Source organism: Balearica regulorum, chromosome 1, assembly GCF_011004875.1.
Source record: "Balearica regulorum gibbericeps isolate bBalReg1 chromosome 1, bBalReg1.pri, whole genome shotgun sequence".
Lineage (NCBI taxonomy): Eukaryota > Metazoa > Chordata > Aves > Gruiformes > Gruidae > Balearica > Balearica regulorum.
Genome location: NC_046184.1, coordinates 149,449,180 through 149,473,670, shown reverse-complemented (window position 1 = coordinate 149,473,670; position 24,491 = coordinate 149,449,180). Strand labels below are relative to the sequence as shown.

Below are 24,491 nucleotides of genomic sequence, written 5' to 3'. Positions count from 1 at the left end.
CATGAAAAAGAATCAGTATGGAAGCTTCTGCTCTGGACTGTCGAGGAAGGGAAGAGAAGGGGAAAGAGGGCTGTGGCTGCCCCTCAGCTCTCTGGGGAGAGCTCAGCTGGAACAGGCTTAGAGATTCCTGTGAGCTCCATGAGTTTCTGCATTTGGAAGAAGTCAAACCAGGCATGAAGAAGATACTTTGGTGTTAGATGATCAGAAGTAGTACTGGGTTACCAGGTCTTCTAAATGTATAAGGAGGTTCCTCACTTTACTGCTAGCCTCTTGGCTTACCTTTTGCCTTCATAAGGCACCGAGTGTCACCTTCCTACCTGGCAAAAGGAGCCTTTAGTCTGCCTCTCACAAATACCCATCATCTTCACCACACTCTGGCATATGCATTTATCTATTGGAATGGGCAGCAAAAAATACATGAACCAGGAGCCCAACAAAAACACAACTGTATCACAGTTCTTTAAAAAATAAAAAAGGGGAAGGGGAGGGAACCACAGCTGTTACCTTAGAGCAGACTGACTACAGTCAGAGCTGCTTCTAAACAGGAACTGAGGTTATTTTCAGGTGACATGACACAAGTTAAAGGTAGACTTAAGGATTCTGTCATCATTATTCAGAAACTACTGGTGTACACAGGCAAATAAAATGAAGCGTGGGTTACCACCCACCAGTTTTTTAGCCTCAGAAATTCATTATTACAGCTACAAAGCAAGCTTTACAACAGCTGGAATGGTAAGATTTTCCTGAGGACCCTTCCTAGGCGTTCCCAAAGAACACCAACACTCCACAGCCTGTTTAAGTTCCAAGAATGTGTACTTCTAGGAATTAAAATTATCACTTTAAACTGTTCTGGTTAAATTACAGTAATCATGTCCATTCATACAAAGAACCCTTAACATAGGAGATGAAGTTAAATGACATTAAAAAGTAGTATGTTAAAATACTTCTAAGTGTTAGAGAAACACTAAATATAATTTCCTGCATATTTCTGGCAATGAAAGTGGACTTGCATCTCTTATGAAATAAAATTTTGGTCTTAAGTATTAAAAAAAATTAATGCATGAACTTCATCTCTATATAGAGATGAAGTCAACAGACTAAAAGAACCACTCATGGGTGAAAAAAGTATGCGGATGAGCCTTTGCAAAATCAGGAATCCCATGTAATGCCCAATAATTTATCTGACAAATCTTCACTCCCCAAGGGCTAAAGAAAGCTTCTGAAGACACACTTGCTTTTTCAAAGCTGGCAGGTGAAGATTTTACTAATCACTTCAGGATTCAATAGTCCAATTCATGAATGTACACATCTGTGTGTCTTGTAAAGTCAGCTATTACACAATCAAAATAGCTGATTTTACAAGATTGGCTACGTACTGAAACACTTCCATTTCTAATAGAGATCAAATTTCAGATCTCTACAAGGATGCTCTCTTTTAAAATAAAAATTAGAACTCTTATTTTATCCTGCATAAAAATTTTAGGGAAGAAATTAGCAAATGGAACCCTAGAAGAAGAGATTTTTATGTGAAAAAAAATCTTGATTTTAGTATTTTGGTTAAAATATGCTGCAGAGCCTACATCATTTTATATGACAGTTTGCATTTTTCTTTGCTTCTTACGTGTTTTTGACTTCAGCATATACTTCGGGGTATTTAAGTTTTGTTTTTAAAAGTTAAAATGCTCTATTGTTAGAGCATTTACCTCAGATCTACAGCCTCTGATATTTCTAAAGAAGTACAAGAAGCACAATTACACAAAATTACTGTTTAGCTAGACAGAATGGTATGAAGAGATCATTTTGTCTTGTTCTGCACATTACAAAGATATAACATTACTCTAAAAAACTTTTAAGTTAAATGATGATCAAATATACTATCAAACATTTCATGGTGTTTCATGCAATAAACATTCTTTTGTGTATCAGAAGAAAAAAAAAAATTGTCCTTTTCCCTCCAGCTAAACTTTATTCAACAGGCAGAACAAAGACAACAACGGGGTGTAAAGCAAATATCCTTTATGAAAGTTCATTTAATATTCAAGTCATACCAACATATATATTGGCAGTTATAATACATGTAAATATAGACTATTTTTAGTAAGTGGATAATACTATTTATTAGGATTAACTAAACAAATAATGCTGTGATCAGTTATATTACTAGCAATTAATAAAATTCAAGTTCCACTGAGTCTATATAGTAATTAATGGTGTACAAGTTTAAGTTAAATATTATGTTTATCCATTTATTAGTCTTAATGTAGCAATTTAAAGGACATCCTCAAATGGGATTGATGACTTACACTGGACTGTATTAACATATAACCTTTTTTTTTTTTGACCCTAGCCAAATTAATTAGCTTTGAGACTTAAAAATACATTTTCTTAAATACACACTAGTCTAATAAGAGGTTAAAACAATGTTGGGAATTTAATGCAAATTTCAGCTTTCATTTGGCTCACCAAAAAAAAAGCCCTATTAAACCTCACTTAACAGATTTCAGTTTAGAGAAGCCCATTTCATGAAAATACTTAGAAACAGTCAAATACTGAAGTATTCTATACTAATGAAAAATGCATTTGTCAAACTGATTTGTTTGAAGGTGGTTGCCATGCTGTTTGAAACAAGATGCACACTATTCTTTTAGAGATTTCCAAGGCAAGCTTGCACACTCTTCCTAACTGCTAGGAAGAGCTAAAAATAAACTTGTGCTCCTTGTAAAATTTGTAATTTCTTCATTATGATGGAATGCAACAAAACATCTTGCCCTTGGGTTGCTCTGTTTCAGCCAAAACAAATGCAAATGGCTTGTCAGATGACAGCTGTTTGATAAGGCTCCTCTACAAGACCTGCATGCTTTACTTTTTTCCGTGAAACTTGGGATGAAAGGCAGAAGGCAGGAAGAGAATTAATGTAGCATACAGTCTAAAGGCAATGCTACAACCGTGATTAAGTAGAAAAGTTAAAAGGCACAGATTTTCCACAGCCTCGCTGCGTGCAACCCATCCGTGTAACAAGTTGACAGGCCTAGCGCGTCAGCTCCATCATCCTCTCCGACAGCTAAAACGCAGCATTGCATCCCTTTTCAGAGAAAATTTGCGTCTGCACCATGAAGCGTTGTACATTATTTCTTAGCACTGCAGGGGGCTCAAGTCCATATGGAACCTTCACAAATATTACCACAGATCAAACCAGCGGCGTTTCGAGGCAGATTTGACATACCTATTTAAATGAACAGCAGGGGTCCTCGGGCTGCCTCAGGCTGTGCAGGAGAAAACCTCTGTGGAAAGCCTATGCTGCAGCTCCATTACTCAGCAAAGACACACTCTACATTTATCATTCATTTCATTTCTGCCAGGGCAAGAAGCTCATTTGCCCAAGGTCAACAACAACAACAACAAAAAAACCCAAACCAAAAAAAAAAACCCACACCAAGAGGGGAAGGGTGTTTTTTATTCTCCCAAAGAAATAAATGTACCTGACAAGCGGAGATTTTGTCCTTTGGGTACACAGAACGCAAATAAATATCAGATAATTCTAATAAAAACACTACACTCAGTAAAGCTGTGCACTGAATTTGATAACATAAAATGTACTTTTTTTGACAACAGACTAACCATAGAAATAAATTTTTAAGACTACCTAATGACAAAACAAAATCTGACACAATTGTCCAATTAAATATTTCTGCATGTGTTACTAATGCTTTTGTCTTCTGTAAGTACAGGTAAGAAACGTGCACATCTTTCTATAAAGTCTTCTAAAGAGGTAGATACTACTTGCTTCATTGATGGTCATACATATGAAATATCTGCTCATAATCCATGTTAAGACTCAGGGTCTAGTGATGTTCTATTAGATACAGCTTTTTTCATAAAGGTAAACAGATGCAGATCCTTTACTCCTGGAACCATACCAATCAGAAAAAGCCTTAAGTTTGCATGAATGGAACAGTTTTAGAAAAAAATCAATTAAGCAGTTTAAATGCAAATTTTCTTCACACTAAATGTCAGCACAAATAACATTTCCTATAGCTTTGCCCTTCAAGGGGGGAAAAAAAAAAAAACCAACACCAAAACCAAACTATTTTTTATTCTACAATGAATTTTCCTAGAACTAGCCATTTTTGTTGTATATGCATTGTCCACTACTAACCTTATGCCACTAAGCAGATACAGCCTACAGTAAAGCGTTCAGACTATTTAAACCCAGCCCATAGCCAAAACTGTAAAATAAACCAAAAATTAAAGCAAGAACTATTAAGAGAGCCGACTGCGTAAATGTGACATAAAAATGCCCCTAATAACAGATATTGTGACATAAAAATACACATTGTATTTAGCTTCAGTAGTGATATTATGGCCTACCGTGAAAACATGAGTAAACTCGGGAGCTCCTGATACACATCTCTAGAATAACATGTACTTGACTAGGAGCTAACATTATTTCTTACAGATTATAACATACTTACATGCATTAATGAATAATATGCTTGCTTGCCAGTATAAAAAAGAAAGTGAAGTGGTCGGCCATCTTCTCCCCACTGGATTTCTAATGAAAAGCAAGATTAGACAAGAAAGCAATATACACTTACTAAAAAAAGACCTCTTGTATTTAATTGCAGTTATAAACCTCTTTCATAATACTGATTACCTTTTTAAATATCAGGGAACAAAGACATTTTACATGTATTCAACCTGTCTGGAAGCCTAATGATTTAGACTACCTTGTTAAAAACTAATCTCCATCTGCAATTATAACCAAATATTAAATATAATATTTCTAAATAGCATTTAACATGAGAGAATCCCTCGTGTACATCTTAAATAAACTTTCAAAGACTGTATAGTTGGTATTACAGATAGAAATATCCATTTTAGAATAGGAAGAAGTACATATGAAGAGACAACTGAAATCTACATAATGACTGTGAAAGATGAATGATTAACAGCACCAGAAAACAGTACTTTAAACCCAGAGCAAATTTTTTGTTAGTATATGTCTAAACTAAATTAAGTATTCATACAATTGACTTTTGCAGGTAACAATTGTATTCAGAACTTGGGTGATTTTAGGACTTGTTCATGTTAATACATTTGGGATATTTAAATACAAAAGACCTATGCTATAGTTTACATAATTAGCTCAGCAAGAAAACATACATTCCATATCATTCAACACATCCAGTTTTACTCATTTAAAATGTTATTTAAAGACAAATAAATATCAACTTCAGAAAAAAATCAGCTTAAATATATATAACATGACAAAGAACTTTTCCAAATAAAGAAGTGACAAAAATAAAAACCTCAGAGGTTTTTTACAAATTGAACTGTGAAGAAACTGCCAGCCATTTTATCCAGTGAAGTTCAAATGAAGCAATCTATAAGCTGTAGACAAGATAAGACTCCAAGAACCTAATATGCACAATATGTACTGCATTGGAACGTAAAGACATAATACGGCAGGAGTTGAATGGAAGGACGCAAAACTTACTAGAACAGAAGGAATATAGGGGGCTTTTACCCACGCATACTGCTAGTGGAATGTGTGAATTTCCACGTACGCAGCTGTGAAAGCATATTTTGTTGAAATTACAGTTCAGGGAACATTCTGAAGCATAAATTTACATTTTTGTACTTCAAAGTTATCAAAGACATAATGCATAGACAAGACAAAGCTGCTTTACAAGAGATACTTAATGAAAGTGTTATTTTTAGAAGTAAATATAAAGATATCCATTTATACTAATTAGTTCTTACACTTCTCAGGACATAGCTAGCATTTTAAAAAAATTCTTTAGTCCTGGAAGTATATAGAATAGTAGCTTAGTTCTTCCATAAAACAGCCCTTCGATTTTAAAACTGCATAATGATTAACTCACCTTCATGCTTTCTAGTTTGTACTTGACAATACTGTGAAGTTAAAAAATAATGCATGATACCATTTGAAAGCTGAAATTCCACAATTTCAGATAATTTAGACAGCTTTCTAAAATACACACAAAGCCCCAAAAACATCAAGTATCAATTAGTTCCAGGAACAGTAAAAGGAAGGAAAATGATAAGCTTTTGCTGATAATCAGAAGTGTCCATTTCAGACGTGATAGCTCAGTGAATGTAGAATTTCACACCCATGCTACTAGTTCATACTAAACGTGAGTCAGAAGTGGACAGCAAGTTTTAACATATCTTTTAAATATTCTACACAAAACTAATTAGGTGATTTCAGTGAAGTTCCCACTGACCAACATACTACCATATCAATGACAACTGGGACTTCATATGGCATCTCAGGAGCAAGACCAGACACAGTATGGACGTTAAGTGCAGAGTTAGGACTTTCGGGTCAAAACTGAGATATGATTGGGAGAGTTTCCACTCTCCCTATTCTTTCCACTGGCAATTTCAAAGCTGTAATTTCTGCGCTTTTAGAGCAATGAAGTTACCAGGAAAACTTTTGGTTTAAAATAGTATTAATGAATATTTTATGGCTGTGATAGACAGCTCTGACAAAAAGCTACTGAATTCAACAAAAGGTTTTCCCGTGACTTCAACGGATTCTGCACGTCACCCTATCCATTGTTTATTTTTAAACAATGAAAAACATTTCTCTATAGTCAGTTAAGAAGATGTCTGAAAAGACCTCTTGTATTCCAGAATCCAGTAGAACTTTTTATCCTAAAAACTCAAATATCAGATCAGGCTTTTATTGCTCATGTCTTAGCAGTTATTAGGAACAGAGGGGAAAAAAGAAAATCTGAAAATAAGGAATTTTACATATGCAAAAATTCTAATACATAGAAAAAATAATAAAAAAGAAAAAATCTATAAACACTTACTCCTCTGCTCTGGAAAAATTTCAGTAGGATGCTGTAAATAAACAAACAAATATCAGCAAAAGGAAAAAGTTACTTAAATATCATGCTAGAGTTATTCAGAAATGCAACAAAAAAATCCTACCTTCATCATGGGCCTGGCTTGTTTGTCAAATAAGCCAGAAGGAAAGAGATAGGCAATAGCTTTCTGAAAACAAAAAAAGAGATCATATATGTAATTTTTTTTCACAAAAGCATTATCGAAACACTTCTTAGGTACTTTCTTGTAGAGAAAAATAGCATAGTACAGTAGGCAACCAAATCAGTAAGAAAGAGTGCCGCATATGTGCTGCGTTGAAAAGAAAAGCAGATCATTTCCTCAGGAAAAATAAAGCCTCATTCTGAAGGCTGTACTTTACTATATCAGGATAAGTGAATGTTCTGCAAAGTTTAGTTTTTATGGTATGCATTTATCGTAACTTACCAGAACTACTCAAGTGCAAAGACCACTTTTATACACAGTGATTTTCCCCTAAAATTTCAAGTGCTGCGACTTCTACAGGAAATCATAACATTTAATTTATCTTTCTGAAAATATCAATGTTTGTTAACAGTGCTTACTGACAGACCAAGCATGGAAATTTTATTTAAAGCAACTGGACAAAGCAAAGTTTTACACATTTAGAATCCCAGTTTCTACAGATGTCATTTCCTCAAGTCTAATAGCATGTTTGTTGTGGCAGTAGAAGATATTTTACATAGCCTAAATAAGCATTTCATTGATCACTGCATTTGGAAACAACCGTGAATCACTACAACCTTTGCTGAACTTGAACTAATTGCTCAGAGAAGACTCTTAAAAGCCATCTATCTTCTCCTCAGATACCTAAAGGTTTGCTAAAATAATGTAAAAAAAGTCTGACATTCATTACACACTCATTGTTTACCACTGTTTTCACTAAATACAAGATATATCATTTGCTTTTACTTAACTAATATCTACCACTATTCATGTGATGTATACAGTTCGTGTTATTTGCCTCCAACAAAGTACATATACCAATATTCCAAATCATTATGGCAAAATGTAAGGCAAAGCACCTTACAAGGTTGAGCCCAATGACACGCATTTCTGTCCAACATCATCTTACTCTCCTGCTTCAATGTGACTAAAACATAATTTAATACAGCAAAAATATGCATTTATGAGAGCTGCTTATTTCCATTTGTTTTTAAAAACAAACCAGAAAATGGTAGCCATCAAAAAAACCCAGATGCAGGGGTCTGGCCAGTGTAGCCAACTTCAGACAGTGGGTAGTAGAGCTTGACATAGAAATCTCATGCTTGTACAGTAACATGGACTAACCAAATAAATCCCTCTGGCAGTGGTCTCATTTATACTTCCATCAAAGAGTACGGAAAAGAAGAATTACAACAAAAATCAGAGTTTAAAATCTTCTCTTAAGAAGCATGGCTCTTTGTTGCTTAGGCTACCTCAGGGCTACGACTTGCTGCTAATTTTTTCCATGGACATGGAGTGGTTTGTCAGTGCTTCAACTGATTTAATATGCATGGAGTGTAATAAGACCTAACCTATTACTTTCATTAATCCCCTACCGGCATTCTGAACAGAAATTTTGAGAATTCTGAAGCAAACAAAAGGCTTAACTTGATTTTATGAAATGGTAATTTTGTTTCTCTTAGTGACTACTGTATTCCCATTTGTTAGTCAATGGGCATTTTATGCATACACACAGTAGGTGAACACCTATTTATGAACAAATGGGGATTAATTATGATGACAATAGAGAAATCTGCTGTGAGCCAAATGATGTTAAACAAACACCTTATATAATATATTAAAATAATTTATTACACGATGACTGTGTGTGTACTTAAGACGTAGTCTTTATACAAGCATTTCCAGAATCTCAGTCAAAACAGTTACTGTAACTATGACACCTTAATAAATGTCAAACATAACAATTTAACATTTATAATGAAGAGAGTGACTGCCATCTGAGACCTTTTACTTCTAGAAAGTTTATTTTATATTGCTTGAGTGTATCCTCGTGTCTTTCCCACTAAAGCATAAACAAACCCTGCATTAAGAAATCCTAACATCTACTTTCAGCTCCCCACACAAGTCAGAGAATAATAGCCCACTTAATAAGTTGGCTTTTTTGTTGTTCTAAAGTAGAAAGAAATAGAATCTTCCTACCTTCACCCTTTTTATGGAAATGTAATCAAGGATGGGGTATTTGTCTTTACATCCCATTAGGAACTATCCTGAGATGCAACAGACTACAGTTCAACTCTGTTCAAAAATTTCTTCTTAATTTTAAATAGCTGTGTCCTCAGACTGTACTTCTAGCAACTACATAACAAATCTTGGAAGCTTCATATATAGAAGCTGATTTTGTCTATGCAAATGTTTCTGTTTCATAGAAAAGGGGTATTTCAGAAAAACTGTAATTCTCAATACCCATGTGTACTAGCATTAAAATAAAACGGTGGATCAACCTCAGGAATGAGAGAATGCAGCTGGAGCACATAAAAAAACCCCACGAAATACTTTCCTGAAATCTTTTGACAATGTCTTCAGATTTGGAACACAGGCCTCCTTTCAGAAATCTCCATGTCTCAAGTCAAAATTTTGTAGAGACTTCACTGCACATTCTGCATTTTCCTGAACATACAAAAAGCAGGTGAACGTCCCTCTTAAAACTTTACAATCAAGGTTTAAATGCTAGCAGTAAAGTTCCCAAGAAAGCTTTTAGATTTAACTGCAGCTTTCCATTCCAGGAGGGGTTTTCAGCTTAAGGGTCATGGCTCATATCCTTCTTCTAGTGCTTCATTTGACTTGAACTCTAGATGAGAAAGGAAATGTGCTGAATATGACCAAGAACTACTTTCTTCAGGTCATCATTTCAACTACAGAAGATTCATCCACCCCACTCTAGCCTTCACAGGTTCTAGGCTGCTACTTCACAATTCTGTATGTTAAATCACAATGTTGCCACTGTCTTTCTAAAAAGGAAATATTAATAATTATTTTCAGCAGAAGCAAAACTGAAAATCCTGGTATCTAGTAACACAATGGTGTTTCCAAAAATAATTACATAAACTACTGGAAGAAGGTGGAATGGGTACAGCCTGCTTCTTCTATGAGTTACTAAAAAAAATTTTAGCCATTTCCTTTCAGGATTTTAAATTGTTTGTTTTTAAACCCCACCATTGATCCATGCAGAAAAAAAAAATAATAATGCCCTGTAGTCACACCTTTAAAAATAGCAGATCCTAATGAATACATGTTAGTAACCAGATGGTTTACATCAGACATTTCTTAAACTGCCTTGGTAAACTTAACATTCCTGTCACAAATTAAAAGGAATCCTGTTATATCATCACATGTTGAGTGACCAGATGATTCAATATACTGCCCACAAAACCACAATGTCTTTCACTTGCAGCTATAAGTTTGAATTTAAGCCAGTTGGAATAATGAGAACAACCTATTTAAAAAAATCATGTCTGGTAGTCCTTCAAACATGCAAACCAATTCATTAAATAATCTGTCCAGCACTGCACACGGCATGTCATGCAAATTCAGTATCCCTGCCATGATCGCAGTTTCTGTCTTTATTGTGCACGTTGCACATGCTGACTTCTCATCCTCCTTCCCTTCCTCTCCATCTACAAGCCAAGAAGTTTTGTTTGCTCACTCTCTCAAATGTCAGAGACTAACTCTGAATCAAATAAGTTCAGCTGGGTCAGTAAGGGTTACTTTATTTTTATTTTTTTTTAATGTCTTGAGAAGTTGAGAATTTAATACTTTAATTCAAACAGAGTTGCCCGAGTCATACTGGGATAGGGGAAAGAGACTGAGACAGTTCAGTCCTTAAATAACCTGCCAGAAATAGGAGAGGTTTGGCAGGGCAAATTGATCTTGCCCAAGCGTCTTCCCACACTTTTGTTGAATCTACAGCTCAAAACTAAAACATTTCACTAATCTGCATTGCTCAAATCACCTGCAAAGACAGTTATCTAAGTAACATCCAGTGAGAAAAGTTATTTTGTAGAAAACAAGGAAAGAAGAAGAAAAAAAATAAAAATCCAAAAACCTCCACCCTGATGTTCCCTTGCAGCAGCATCCATTTTTAGCAGAGGGCTCACGAATCCAGCTCATTCCTTTTTAAATATACGCAAAACACTGAGGTGAGAAGTGACACTTCATGCTGCAACGTTTTAATGACACACCTGAGCAATAGCTGTTTCAGCTTCTACTCCTCAACTTGATCACATGAGAGCCACTTCCCTTCTGAAACCCTGACTCTTGAATCACATTATTTAGCCACTGTACTTCAGCATTTTTCAGACTGAGATGTTTGCTAGAACAGCTGTTTTTCCTGCTAACAACACTAGCAGTATTCTTTAAAAGTTTTCAGCATCCAAAATGCAGAATATTTGGGGTAGAATCAGGAATGAATGAAACAAAAATGGGATGTGAAATGTTAACTCTGAAATAGTTTTTTTTCATTTAACAAGACAGAACAGGTTAACCAGGGGAAAAAAAAAAAGAAAAAAAAATCAGTGACACACCTAAGTTTACCTTGTAAAACAAAATCCTCCTCTAACAACTAACTACTGAAATGTATTAAAACCACTCCGATCATTTGTCACTATTTATCTAAAGCTGAATTCTAGCTTGGACAAAAAGAAATTTCAAGTTCACAGTGATATATCATTTTAGCCTCATCAATTAAAAAAAAAAAAAAACCCAAAAAAAACCCCACACCACAACCACCCACTAGCATTATATGGAAAAAAACCCACCTTCTTTTCATATTACATTATTTTTACACTAACTAATCATTTTCAAAACAAAAATTACTGTCTTGTCCAGAGCTTGCTGAGAAAAATAAAAAGCCAAAAACCTGTTGAAAGAAACAGTCATAATTTCTATCTTCATTACAACTTGTCAAAACACTGAACAATACTAAAAAAGAAAAAAAAATACAGCAGTCTTCAGTTCAGATGGACTTTGATACAGAAGTAAGAAAATATCAATGCAGAGTTTGGCTCCACCGGAAAAAAAAAACTAGAAGAAAACATTCTAGCTTCAACTATTTATAAAACAATACAAAATCCAATATTTCTTATAAGGATAATGCTAGACAACACACTCTACTTGCAGACAAAGTTCAGAAACGCATTTTGTTCCAAATAATGTTTTTGACATTTCACATATGCCAACATTCACTCATTTCTAAAACTTTGTGTTGCTAAAATTGGAATGTTATTTAGAAATCAGATGTGCTGAGCCACTTTTTTATAAGCAACTGAATACAACCTGTTTTTATTAAAAGAAGTCTTAATTCATTGAAAGAAACTATACCCTATAAGGAATGAAGTTTTTACACATTTAATATTTTCATAGTTAACAACCTTACAATATATATGCTAGTGAAGATAAACGTATATTTTAGATTCGAATTATTCCATCTGCTTGACAACAATCTATTAGGTCAATAGGCAGACAACAAGAGAAAAAGAACACAGATCTCTAGCTTTTGAGTTTTACTAACTCTTATGGGGAAAGACTATTGCTTTATGATGAGCTCATATCTGCAAGAGCATTTACTGACTGCATAAAACTGAATAATAAAAATACTGGCATATAAATAGGTCATGAAGATTAATACAATTTTCTTATATTAATCTTACTTAGATTTCCGGGCTTTAAAGTAGAATATCATAGAACTGACAGTGGAAAATGAAGGTGGGCTGTTTACTACAACCATAAGTTAGTTAAATCACAAAATAAAAGGATTACAGACTCAATCGGGGAAAAGCACTAGGTCAGGACTGCAATCTCTATTAATTAGGTATCCCAGCTGGGCAGTGGGTATGCAGCTGTTAACTTGATCAATGACTTACCTAAATGTCATCTCTACTGATTCGCTTATAAATTACCAGCAAGTGAGACTAATGTACAGGTGCTAATTTATTTAAACTGTTCTCTGCAGTTCTACATAGCTTTATAAACTGCATCTGGCACCTAATGTTAGCTGTCAGTTGTACTTAGACATGCCTGTCCTAACGACTCTGTTCATTAGAAATGAGCACAAATTATGAAATATTGTGAAAAATGATACATCAAATGGAATGGGCAAAGCAAATCAATTAGAAAAACTTCATAGCACATATTCACACATAGGAGAATAAAACATCCTAGCTTCAGAGTGAGGTCTACAATACCAATTAAAAAGCAATTGGTAGACTTCTGCAGAGTTATATATCAATTTGCTGCGTTTTTTTCTCCTCCAGAAATACAGTTGTAATGCACAGCTTAACTTTTCATTCCTAAATAAAAGCATCAGTAAGAGGCAATTCTGCTTCCACAACATCCAGAAGGATTAGCAAGTAAGTCAACTTATTTTCGTGTTTAAAACTTCACAAGGTTTATCTTTTATTAAACTATACGTAAAATTCCAGTGAAGGGCAGAATCCTATGATGTCTACTTTTGAAATACACTGCACAGACTGATTAATAGTAGAAGACATGGAGGTATATAAGCACTCATCAGAAAGAATTATTACCGTTCGAAATGTAAAGCTTGATAATTCTCCTGCCAGTGCTTAAGCAGCTTTTATATTTTTGTAACAGAAATTTAATTATGCATAGCAGACACTATTACACACTCTAAGTATTTCCCAATACCTGATGGAATATGAAGAAATCAAACATGTACCACAGATACTTGGTATCACCAAAACACTACTCTTTTGGCTCCATTTCTCCATCTTTTCAGAAACGGAGTCTGCAAAGCAGTCCCATACTTGTCACCTGCACTGCATTTGTAAAAGCTAATTTCCAGAATGAATCTGCTTTTACTATTGATGGAGCTTAGTTAATTTTGTGCAAATGATTATAGTGCTGTGGATTCATAAAGAAGAAATCACTTCTGATATGGTCACTTTCCATTTCTTGCAGTCTTGCTGTCTGTAAGCCTTCACCCCTACACCCTATCAAGGAAGGAAGCCAGACTGCAGATTAATGCATTCTCCTACCATTAACCTTTTGGGCAAACAAACTGAACTATTAGGATCATCATCATACTGCACTAACATGGGAGGTATTCTGGTGGCAGGTGTGTGCATGAATACTTTACAAGAAAGTAACTCAAAAACGTAAAGGTCATTAAAGGTGAAGATCTGAAAAATACAGGCAAAGGAAATTTTGTAGCCTGTACAAAAATAATAAAGCCAATGTAAAGAACCAGTCTGCTATTACTGCTGATACAGATGCCTCCATGAACACTTTTACAGTTGACAGGACCTTATCCACTCTACACTGAAACTGGAAGGGTCTCTGCATTGGCATTTGTCTGTAGAAGAGCAAAGCGATATCTATGATTCTGAATTAAAGTTGTTACAGTATTGGTGCATAGCTTTGTACTCATAGAGCTTGACTTCCTCCAGATTTGTGACTTGAAGTCAAGCTTCCCTTATGGATTTTCTGATACCCAATAAAACTCAAGTCTCATTTCAGCCTTTTTCTCAGCAGGCCATTAACCGTGTGTCTCTTCTCTACTTTGCTGTCTATTTTCAGAACTTAGTTTTGAAACCTGTCAGATGTCTTTGAAATCAGCTTGTATCACCACCTATAGATGTAGTTCTTTCTTGGCACAAGCATGCTGTCAAGACCTCTTATGTGGACACAGCTATGCTGACAGAATTTTGCCACTGAGAGAGGCAACAAACAATCTCCTCGCCCAGAAAAAACTAAACCACACACACCTCTCTTTTGGCATGTACCACATTACTATGTCTACCCTAAGGGCTCTGCTGATATACTGTGCTGCCATGGCTATAGCAACAGTGCTGCTGCTGTGTAAAGAAAGCTTCAGCCATGAGACTTCATACAGCTTCACCTGAGAGTGAATGTCACCAAATGACATTTCTCCTCCCTACCTCTGATGTGTGACAAAATAAGACAGAAACGACGGAACTGAAGACCAGGTGGGACATTTTAAAAAAAAAATAAATCCATGCAACAAAACATTTTTTCTGAGTGAAAGGGAGCGTATCTATACATGAGCCGAAATGACACAGAGAAAGAGGAGGCCACCCATCTGTCAGTTGTCAGAGGGAATGGCAATAAAATAGTATGTTTGAAGCTACTGATATGAGCTTAAATTCATGTCTATATTAAAATCCCAAAGCTAAATCAGAGTGTTAGTTGTAAAACATCCTATAAAATTTAATTTGCATTACCAGCAACCACAATATCGTACAAGAAAACCTGACCTAAATATACACAGCAGGTCAAATTGTGGGTAAACGTTTCGAAGTGCTACATAAACCTTTACAGTGCCTCTTACAACCTCAGATCAAGGGGATTATCCATTAGTACTTTTAAAAAGAACCTACTGTGCTTTAGCAAGATATGGTATACAGCTCTATACTGTGATGTCTGACCTCACATGGTAGCAGGGGTAGAATCTCTATTCACAGTCACAGTTGCAATGTTTGCAATGTATAGTAGTGTTCTTTCTTATTCTGACAGTTTGATTAAAATTCACAGAGAGCTGAGGGGCTCATGCTGAAGTAAAGTGCTTTCAATATCTGAAACTCTACGGTAAATTACTTCTCCAACAGAGCAACTGTACTTACATCAATATCCTCTTGGGTAAAAGTTTCTGGATCTTCTCCCATCATGTTGGCTAAATGTCTCTTTCCTAGGTTGAACTCTTCAATCTGTTTTTTAATAAATGCCTCCGTGTACTTCTCAGGTCCTGAGGCTCCTACATTTTTCCTCTGCACTGCTGTAGTGGTATAGATTAGCCTTAACGTCTAACAAAAAGAAGAAAAGTGAGAGATTTATTTTATATTTTTGACACAGTGAGTTCTAAATAAAATGAGTAGTATAACAAGCCATTCATACCTATAACAAGATTCAACATGTTATTGTAGTAAGTTAGAAAAAGCAGCATTACTCATGAAACAACTTTCTTCCAATTATTTAATGCTATAAACAGATAAACACATTCTAAAAGTTGAACATTTTCACACATTACAATTAATTCAGAAGATTTTTCTGATGGATTTTTCTGTAGTATCATATGTCAGGAACATCCCGCAAAAGCAACACACAGCACTAATCAACAGATGCAGTCTTAAAAGAAAATAAAAATCGATGAGTAAATAAGCAGGTTTTGCCTTCACCTAAAGGCATCCCATACCGAAGTATGAAAAGAATCTGCAGGGCAGCACTCTCGTGGCTTTCAAAAGCATGTGGCTGCACAAATACTGCTAAATACAAATACTGGAAAGGCTATGGAGCTCCCTTGTTCACAGTGCCAGAATGGTTTTTAAGCTCTTTCACTGTCTCAGAATAATCAGAAAACTAGTAGGGTAGTTGTCACCAGCAAACACTACTGAGCATCGCTCCAGCTCAGAAGTCATAACTCGGGACAGTTATCTTTTGATCTTTGTGGGATACGGGTTTGGGTTTTCTTCTATCAAGACAATCAGTAGTTAAGATGATTGATTTCAACCAAGCTGTCTGCCAGACGAACAAGAGCTTCGCTGACAGAGCTGTAATGTCCCAATTCTGGTCTAGTGCCAACATTACGCACTATTTTGTCTCTCCAACATTAGTATTAAAGTCCTCTGCAGCTTAATTATGCCACAAACTGAATGAGAACTGATTGTTTGTGTGGTCTTCTGTGGGCAGAGGGAGGGAGGGATCCACAAGAAAAGAAAAAAGAGCATGTGGGACAGAAAAGCAAAGACAGAAAAAGAATCACTTCTGAATCAGAAAAATGCCCAGTTCTGTTCAGCAGACAGTACCCTGAAACACTTCTCTCTAGCCCCTTCAGCATGCCACGGCTTGGCTTTGTGAGCAGACAGTGCAGTTTCACAAGGCAAAGCGAGCCCACCTCACAGCCCACCCCTGCTCCCATTCTTTCCTCCAGTGCCAGCTCTGGCACTCGGACTCTTCCACAAGCCAGCTCAGCTCCCTAAACGTGGCAGAACACTAACTTCTGCTTCCGCCTAACAAGCGGGCAGTTCTCTGCAGAGCTGGCAAATCCAAGCAATTCAGAGAAGACTGAAAAGGGCCAAAGTTGACATGAGAAAGTAGCTGAACTGCACAACCAGGAGCAAGGAAGAAGAGGGGGAGTCCTCTCTCTACCTTCATTTCTTTGAGCAAATTATTAAATTGCCTCTGCTGCTCCTGGAGCTGCAGCCTCAGTCTGCTTTTAGCCAAATATTAAAACCCAAACATGCACAATGAAGTGAGCTAGTTAGGGTTCTTATTATGAGGAACAGAATAAAGCTAGTATTTTAAATGATTAAATGTTCTCCTACTCACAAGAATTGTCTTCTCAAGATCACAGTTTAGACATGCTGACCATTTTGACAGATTTTACCATTCTGAGTTAATCTAATATGAATAACATAAAATACTTGCTATCTTCCTGTAACTAATACAAATACAACAGTAATATTCAAACCCATTTATAACCACAATGATACAAACACACACACGTCTCACCAGAACAAGATTACATGGATATATTTGCAAGACAAACACAAAAGCAAATCAAAGTTCCACCTTCTGTTAGTAAAACCAGTTAGCTTACATGAACTTCTCCTGTGACTTGAAGCTTTGGGTGTTCTGTATTACATGGCCAAGTCCTACATGAACTGGAAACAAAACACAGCTTTTCTTGTACAATTTTCTTGTTATAAATTGTCACAGAGCCCAGTTGGTATTCTCGACATCTGGCAGTCCAGGATGGACTGGTCCAATGCATCCAATTTGCTGCACATATGTAAACAGCTATTCACGATCAATTTACCTGTCCATGACTGAATAAGGCTTCAATATACAAAAACTAACCACCTCACTTAAAATTTCAATTTGGAATAAAGACTATAATACCCTGCCTTAAACCTCCACATGCCTGTGCTGCAGGATAGGTCCTATAAATTCAGTAAGGTTTGATATAAAAGGTAAAGTAATCTTTGAATAACAAGGTCACACCAGATGGAAAGAACAGACCTTCTATGCTTTTACAACCTGACATAAAGATATGCCCCCGGGGTATGTACCTCAGAAAAGTAACCAATACCTCTGCCAGAAAAGAGTTAAAAACAGCTCCAAGACAGAATTTGGTGCTGAAGAACCTGTTGTTGCTTTGTTTTCTCCACAGCCTATGTGTATCATACACAATGCTAGTCCTGGTTTGCCTCTTTTTTTTATATTCATGTTTTCTGTAAGGTTACATTGATATATACAGAATTAAAAGAATAATAATCAAAATTTCAAACGTACACATTTTCCATGGGCAAGGGCCTTGTGACTTCCTTCGAAAGCAGAGGTATCTCTCCATATTCCCTATTCTTCTCTCCTAGTCACTCCTCGGGAAAGAATTCAATTCATCTTCTGTCTTACTTGTCTTAATAATAACTAATTATTTGTAATTCTTGTTAATGAACATATGATTCCTTATTACTTGGCCCAAAATTGCTTTCCCTCTCCTATGCTTTAAACAGAATACTTTAAAAAAGATTGCTTTCATCTTATTCCTGTCAATTTCTATTGTAATTTTCTCATTTTTGTCCTCCTTCCCTCAAGCTATTCATATTCTTCCCTAGTTTCAATTCGTCACTAATCAAAAATCCCTGGACACACAAACTGTTCATAATTAGAAAACAGCCTCTTATGCAAATTAATATCTATTGTATAGGGTACCTCTTCTGGGATAAGAATACTATTTCATGGGTGGTACAGGCAAGAGCTGCAAAGCACAGCTAAATGCTTCTGGCATTTCAGTCAAACAAGAAAGCAGGCTCCTCTGCTTTCTAGAGGAAACCACAGAGGTTTGCATTCACTTCTTACACATTTCATAAATCATTACTGCAGACAGCAGCCTCATCATTTTATAAATAAAAATAGTTATTAACAGTTCTCCTGAAATAATAGGCTCTTCCACCAGGACAGGGGAGAAGGGAAAGCCTTTACTTCTGGACACAATTCCTTGGTATTAACCCTCCCCTCCTGACTCCTTCCGAAGCAACCCAGTATTAAAACACTTTGGCAAATCCTGATTTTCCAGGGAGACCGTAAATTTATAGAAAATCAGCTTATATAAAATTTGCCTTAGGAAAAAACCAAGCATTTTCAGACAACTTCAATTTCTCTGGCCTATTTTTTCCAAGAAGAGAAATAACCAGGAACTGTCTGCTTACTCGTCCCATTCATTCTGCTTTACTGACTTATATGGATAAAAAAAATCAACACTTATCACTAACAGAGGAATCAAGCTTCCCATACTTTTGGAATGGAAGGACAGAGGAATCTGAGACAGAAGGCTTGAATTCAAGAAAAAACATTGTCCATTTTACAACATGACATAGTTACAGAAACAGAAGACACCAAACGATGTGGCATGCAAGCAGTTGCACTATTTTCATGCTGCTTCCATGCTCTAAGCTGGCAGACTTCAACCATGTCCTTTTCCAAAACCATCCAGTGCACAAACAAGTCTGTACTAAAAAGTTATCTTTGGGATACAACTTCACTAGGAGATGTGGAGCTGGAGCCTTATAACCCCATCAGCATGCAGGACCAAAGCTGCCCTGTGTCCATAGCTCCGATTACTGGCACAGCGAGTGCTGCTGAACCCAGCAGACATACAAGATACCCACAGCAGTCCTCTGGTCACTTGTTGCACAAGAAAACACATCTATTACGTCGCAATCATATAGAATGTCAGTGTTCAGATCCCGAGTTTCTAAAGAATTACTTATTGTTCAACAGGCAAGTTTTGGCTTTCTAATGTGCTGTTTTACAAAAATGTGTTTTAATTAATTTTCTTAAACAATATTTACATCAGCTCAGATTTCAGTTAGCCTACAAACTACTTAGGTGTACCAGTATCAGGTTTATGTTTTAAGATGCATTTTGTAAAACACATCAGAAAGTATCACAAGGTGTCAGCAAATATGCATAAGTGATTTTATATTTCTTTTTTATTCCTGATTTCACAAAGTATTTAATCAGGAGAAACTTTTTCTCAGAATGAAGCCTCTTGACAGGTAACTGTAAAACTCCATCTCCCCCACTCAGAAAAATCTCCTTTCTGCCCGTATTTGACCAAATCTACGTATTAAGTTTTGCTTATACTGTGTACTATGGAACTAAAAGATAACTCTAAATGTATAGATACATGGCAAGTGTTATATGTGCATAATGGAGAACAGAATTTAGATCCGGTTGTCTTGAGGCACAAGTTATCAAACACTAACAAGCTCTTCAACCCTAATTTAGTTCCCAACTGCAGAAAAAGCCACTCTATTCCAAGTATGCAGTTCTGAAAGACTGTCACCAAAGTGCTATCATCTCTTTCTGATATCAGTACCTACACCATCCACAGTGATTTAGATAAGGTATCTGACCCAATCAAATTAAATAGCCCATATGGCACTCTGAACTCTTCTGTTGAGAACAGCTATTCAATCACATTGGAAGTGACAGACAATAACTAAGATAGATATTTTTCTTCTTTGTAAATTATGCTAAATCTCTGTGGTTTGCTTATTAGAAGAACACGAAACTAAACTTGTTGTTTAGTCAAAGCTAAGGGAACTGGAATTACAAAGTTTCTCTCCTATTTCCTCTCTCAACGCAAGATACTTTCAAATACAAAAAAAATCCCAAGAAATTAAACTGTTTCCCTCACTAAGATAGACAAGAAGTAATGAACATAAATAAAATATTTATAAATTATAATAAACTTATGAATTATCATAGAATCACAGAAGGACAGCAGTTGGAAGGGACCTCTGCAGATCATCTAGTCCAGCCCCCCTGCTAGAACAGGATCGCACAAAGAGGTTGCACAGGATCACGTCCAGGTGAGTTTTCAACATCTCCAGGGAAGGAGACTCCACAACCTCTCTGGGCAGCCTGTTCTAGTGCTCTGTCACCCTCAAAGTAAACAAGTTTTTTCCTCATATTGAGATGGAACTTCCTGTGTCCCAGTTTGTGCCCGTTGCCCCTTGTCCTGTCGCTGGGCACCACCGAAGAGAGTCTGGCCCCTTCCTCTAGACATCCACCCTGTAGATATTTATAAGCATTGATCAGATCCCCTCTCAGTCTTCTCCTCTCCAGACTAAACAGCCCCAGCTCTCTCAGCCTCTCCTCATACGAGAGATGTTCAAGTCCCCTCATCATCTTCGTAGCCCTCCGCTGGACTCTCTCCAGTAGTTCCCTGTCTCTCTTGGACTGGGGAGCCCAGAACTGGACCCAGGACTCCAGATGTGGCCTCACCAGGGCAGAGCAGAGGGGGAGGATAACCTCCCTTGACCTGCTGGCCACACTCTTCTGAATGCACCCCAGGATACCATTGGCCTTCTTGGCCACGAGGGCACGCTGCTGGCTCATGGAGAGCTTGTTGTCCACCAGGACTCCCAGGTCCTTCTCTGCAACGCTGCTTCCCAGCAGGTCAACCCCTAACCTGTACTGGTGCTTGGGGTTAGTCCTCCCTAGGTGCAGGACCCTACACTTGGCTTTGTTGAATTTCATTTGGCTCCTCTCCGCCCAACACTCTAGCCTGTCCAGGTCTCACGGAATGGCAGCGCAGCCTTCTGCTGAGTCGGCCACTCCTCCCAGTTTTGTATCATCAGCAAACTTGCTGAGGGTACGCTGTGTCCCCTCGTCCAGGTCATTGATAAATATGTTGAACAAGACCGGACCCAGCACTGACCCCTGGGGCACCCTGCCAGCTACCCGCCTCCAACTGGATTCTGTGCCGCTTATCACAACCCTCTGGGCCCTGCCATGCAGCCAGTTCTCAGCCCACCTCACTGTCCACCCATCCAACCCACACTTCCTAAGCTTGCCTGTGAGGCTGTTATGGGAGATGGTGTCAAAAGCCTTACTGAAGTCGAGGTAGACAACATCCACTGCTCTTCCCATCATGCCATCCTGGAAAGCTATCAGATTGGTCAAGCACGATTTCCCACCCAGTGAATCCATGTTGACCACTCCCAATAGCCTTTTTTTCTTCCACATGTGTAGAGATGACATCCAGAATGAGCTGTTCCGTCACCTTTCCAGGGATGGAAGTGAGGCTGACTGGCCTGTAGTTTCCTGGGCCCTCCTCCTTACCCTTTTTGAAGATCAGGGTGACACTGGCTTTCTTCCAGTCCTCAGGCACCTCTCCTGTTCTCCATGACCTTTAAAGATGGTGGAGAGCAGCTCAGCAAAAACATCTGCCAGGTCCCTCAGCGCTCATGGGTACATCCCATTGGGATCCATGGATTTGTGGGTCTTGAGTTTGCGTAAATGATCTCTAACCCAATCTTCCTTGACCAAGGGAAAGTCTTTGCTGCTCATTCAGCAGCGAGCCGACATTTTCCCTAGTCTTCCTTTTGCTACTGATGTACTTCATTATATAAAAATAAGAAACATAAATAAATAAAAATCCCTCCAGCAAGTGATTTTTAGGATAGGCGTCATAAAAAAGTTCCCTAACAGTAAGGACAGATGTAAGAAATGGTCATACCAGATCAGAACAATGGTACATCAACTTATTACCCTGCCCTCAACAGTACCTTGTATCAGAGGCACAAGGAAAGGACAAACAAGTACTCATAGTTTTCCCAGGACACTTCACCAGTTTCCAGCAATCTGCAGTTCAAAGACATGCTAATATCTTGTTTCTAACAGTCCTCAGTGGAATTTCTTCCAAGTTTCTTAAGTTGCTTTTTGTATTCACATAAATGCTTAGTATCCTGAACATCCTCATCAAACAGTTCCACAGGTTAACTACACCTAACGGAAAGAAGAGTCTCTTAAGTTTCCTGGGCCCTGCCTCCAATTAGTTCCCTTCATATCCTTTGGTACACAGACAGTTAGATGATTTGTATATACCTATAGGCTCAGGTACTGAACCCATCTCTGGAGGTGAGAGGAATAGACAGATGATCTCCCCAAGGCCCCTTCTACAGTGACTCCTCCTTTGAGATCATTTCCTTGTTTACAATACAAAGAATTTTCAGCTCAAACTCAAGCAGGTGCCTGGACAGGAAAACTAAGTTACTGTCATAATCATACTTTTGACATAGGATAATCAGAGCAACACAAACTATTCCAACTGAGAACAAAATCAAGTCTTTGAGTATTTTCACCCTCTTTCTCATTCCTTGCACAACTTAAGCACCTGTATTTCTGACTGCTGCATAAAAAACTAACAACACGGGAATCAGGTCTTTTCTCATTATGGGCAAAGTTAATCTAGAAGTAACCTATATAAACAGTTCAAATTGCTCCTTCCAGTATTTCCTTTCATTTCCTTACTGCATCTATCTTCTGTTACCCCATGGTTTGGTTTAGTTCAGTTACCAAACAGTTCTTCAGCCCTTATTATCCTAAGTTACTCTGTAACTTGAAAGCGTTACCAGCATGCCTTTTTATCCACTTGCTAGTCGCTCATTAAATATATATACAGGTGTATCAAATACCACTGCACAGACACAGTTGCTGTCCTCAACGCTGACAGCAGCTAAGCTTTTTAACTAAACAGCAGTCACCTAAACACTTGTATCTCTCAAAACAAACGGGTAATTCTGTGTAATCAGAAGTCACCGCACTTGTGGAACGCATTTCTCTCTCCACTGCAGGAACTGGGAGACTTCATTATCTACTGACCTGCAGACCAAACACTATTCAAGATGATCAACACAAAAAACTACCACCTTAAAGTACTTCACTTTTGTGTATGGCTTTGGCCTATACATGGTTCTGTTAATTCCAGTAGGATTTATAATAAGTCAAGGTTTAACTACGCTTTTTCTCTACATTCGCACTCCCCGCCCCAACGCTGCCTCCTCTCGGCGCCAGCGCCGCGCACACACCGCCAGCGCCCCGTAGGCCGCAGGCCCGCCGGCCGGGCTGCCCAGGGACAGCGGCAGCCCCACACCCCAGCCCAGCCGGGGCCTCCGAAACGAGCGCGGTGTCACCCTGGCAGGGACAGCCCCGCTCCGCACCGCCCCCTCCCGTAGCCGCGCCGGGGACGCGATGCCCGCCCGCCGCCCCCCCCCCGCCGCCACCACCACCACCACCTTCATGCTCGCCCCCTGACACCGCACAGAGCCCCCTCCCGCCCCCAAGCAGAACCCGGAGGAACCGAAGCACGAAGCAGGCGACCTCCGCACGCTGGGCGGCGAGGAAAGGGCCCAGCCCGGCCCGGCTCTCACCTGGGCGCACGGCCCACCCGGCGCCGCCGCGCTCCAACGGCCGCCCAGCCGCAGCACGCGCCCAACGGCCGCCGCCATGCCCGCGGCACCCCGCCCCGGCTGCCGGGGGAGGGCACAGCACGGCGCCGCGACTCTCCGCTGCAGGTCCTGGCGCCACCGATTGGCGGGCGGGGCTGGGGGGCGGGGCCAAATCTGCGCCTGCGCACTGCACCCCCCCTTCCCCCGGGTGTGCCGTGTGCTGCCCTGGTCCCTCAGTTGGGATGGCTCTTGAGCCGTGGGGCCGTGTTTCGGGCAGGTTGTCAAAATCTATTTGAAATGTAAAACATATCGGCATTATTAAAATTCAGACTGATGTTTAAAATGATGGTTTATAACTTGCGTCATGGTCGCGCTGGG

At 38.3% G+C, this 24,491-nt stretch overlaps 1 protein-coding gene across 2 annotated transcripts in view; it reads right to left on the bottom strand.

Moving 5' to 3' along the window:
• Positions 1–24,257, bottom strand: part of MRPS9 (mitochondrial ribosomal protein S9) — a 39,915-nt gene extending 15,658 nt beyond the window's left edge. Inside the window, exons 1-5 of one of the 2 annotated variants that reach the window (XM_075738824.1) lie at positions 24,096–24,257; positions 15,498–15,677; positions 6,964–7,026; positions 6,843–6,873; positions 4,473–4,552 (exon numbers count right to left, since the gene is read on the bottom strand). In XM_075738824.1, the coding sequence (XP_075594939.1) occupies positions 4,473–4,552; positions 6,843–6,873; positions 6,964–7,026; positions 15,498–15,677; positions 24,096–24,173 (432 nt within the window). In that variant the 5' untranslated portion in view covers positions 24,174–24,257. Of the gene's footprint in view, positions 1–4,472; positions 4,553–6,842; positions 6,874–6,963; positions 7,027–15,497; positions 15,678–17,942; positions 18,096–24,095 lie in introns of those variants that run through there. The other variant, XM_075738813.1, reaches the window with a different exon arrangement.
• Positions 24,258–24,491: the final 234 nt, after the last annotated feature.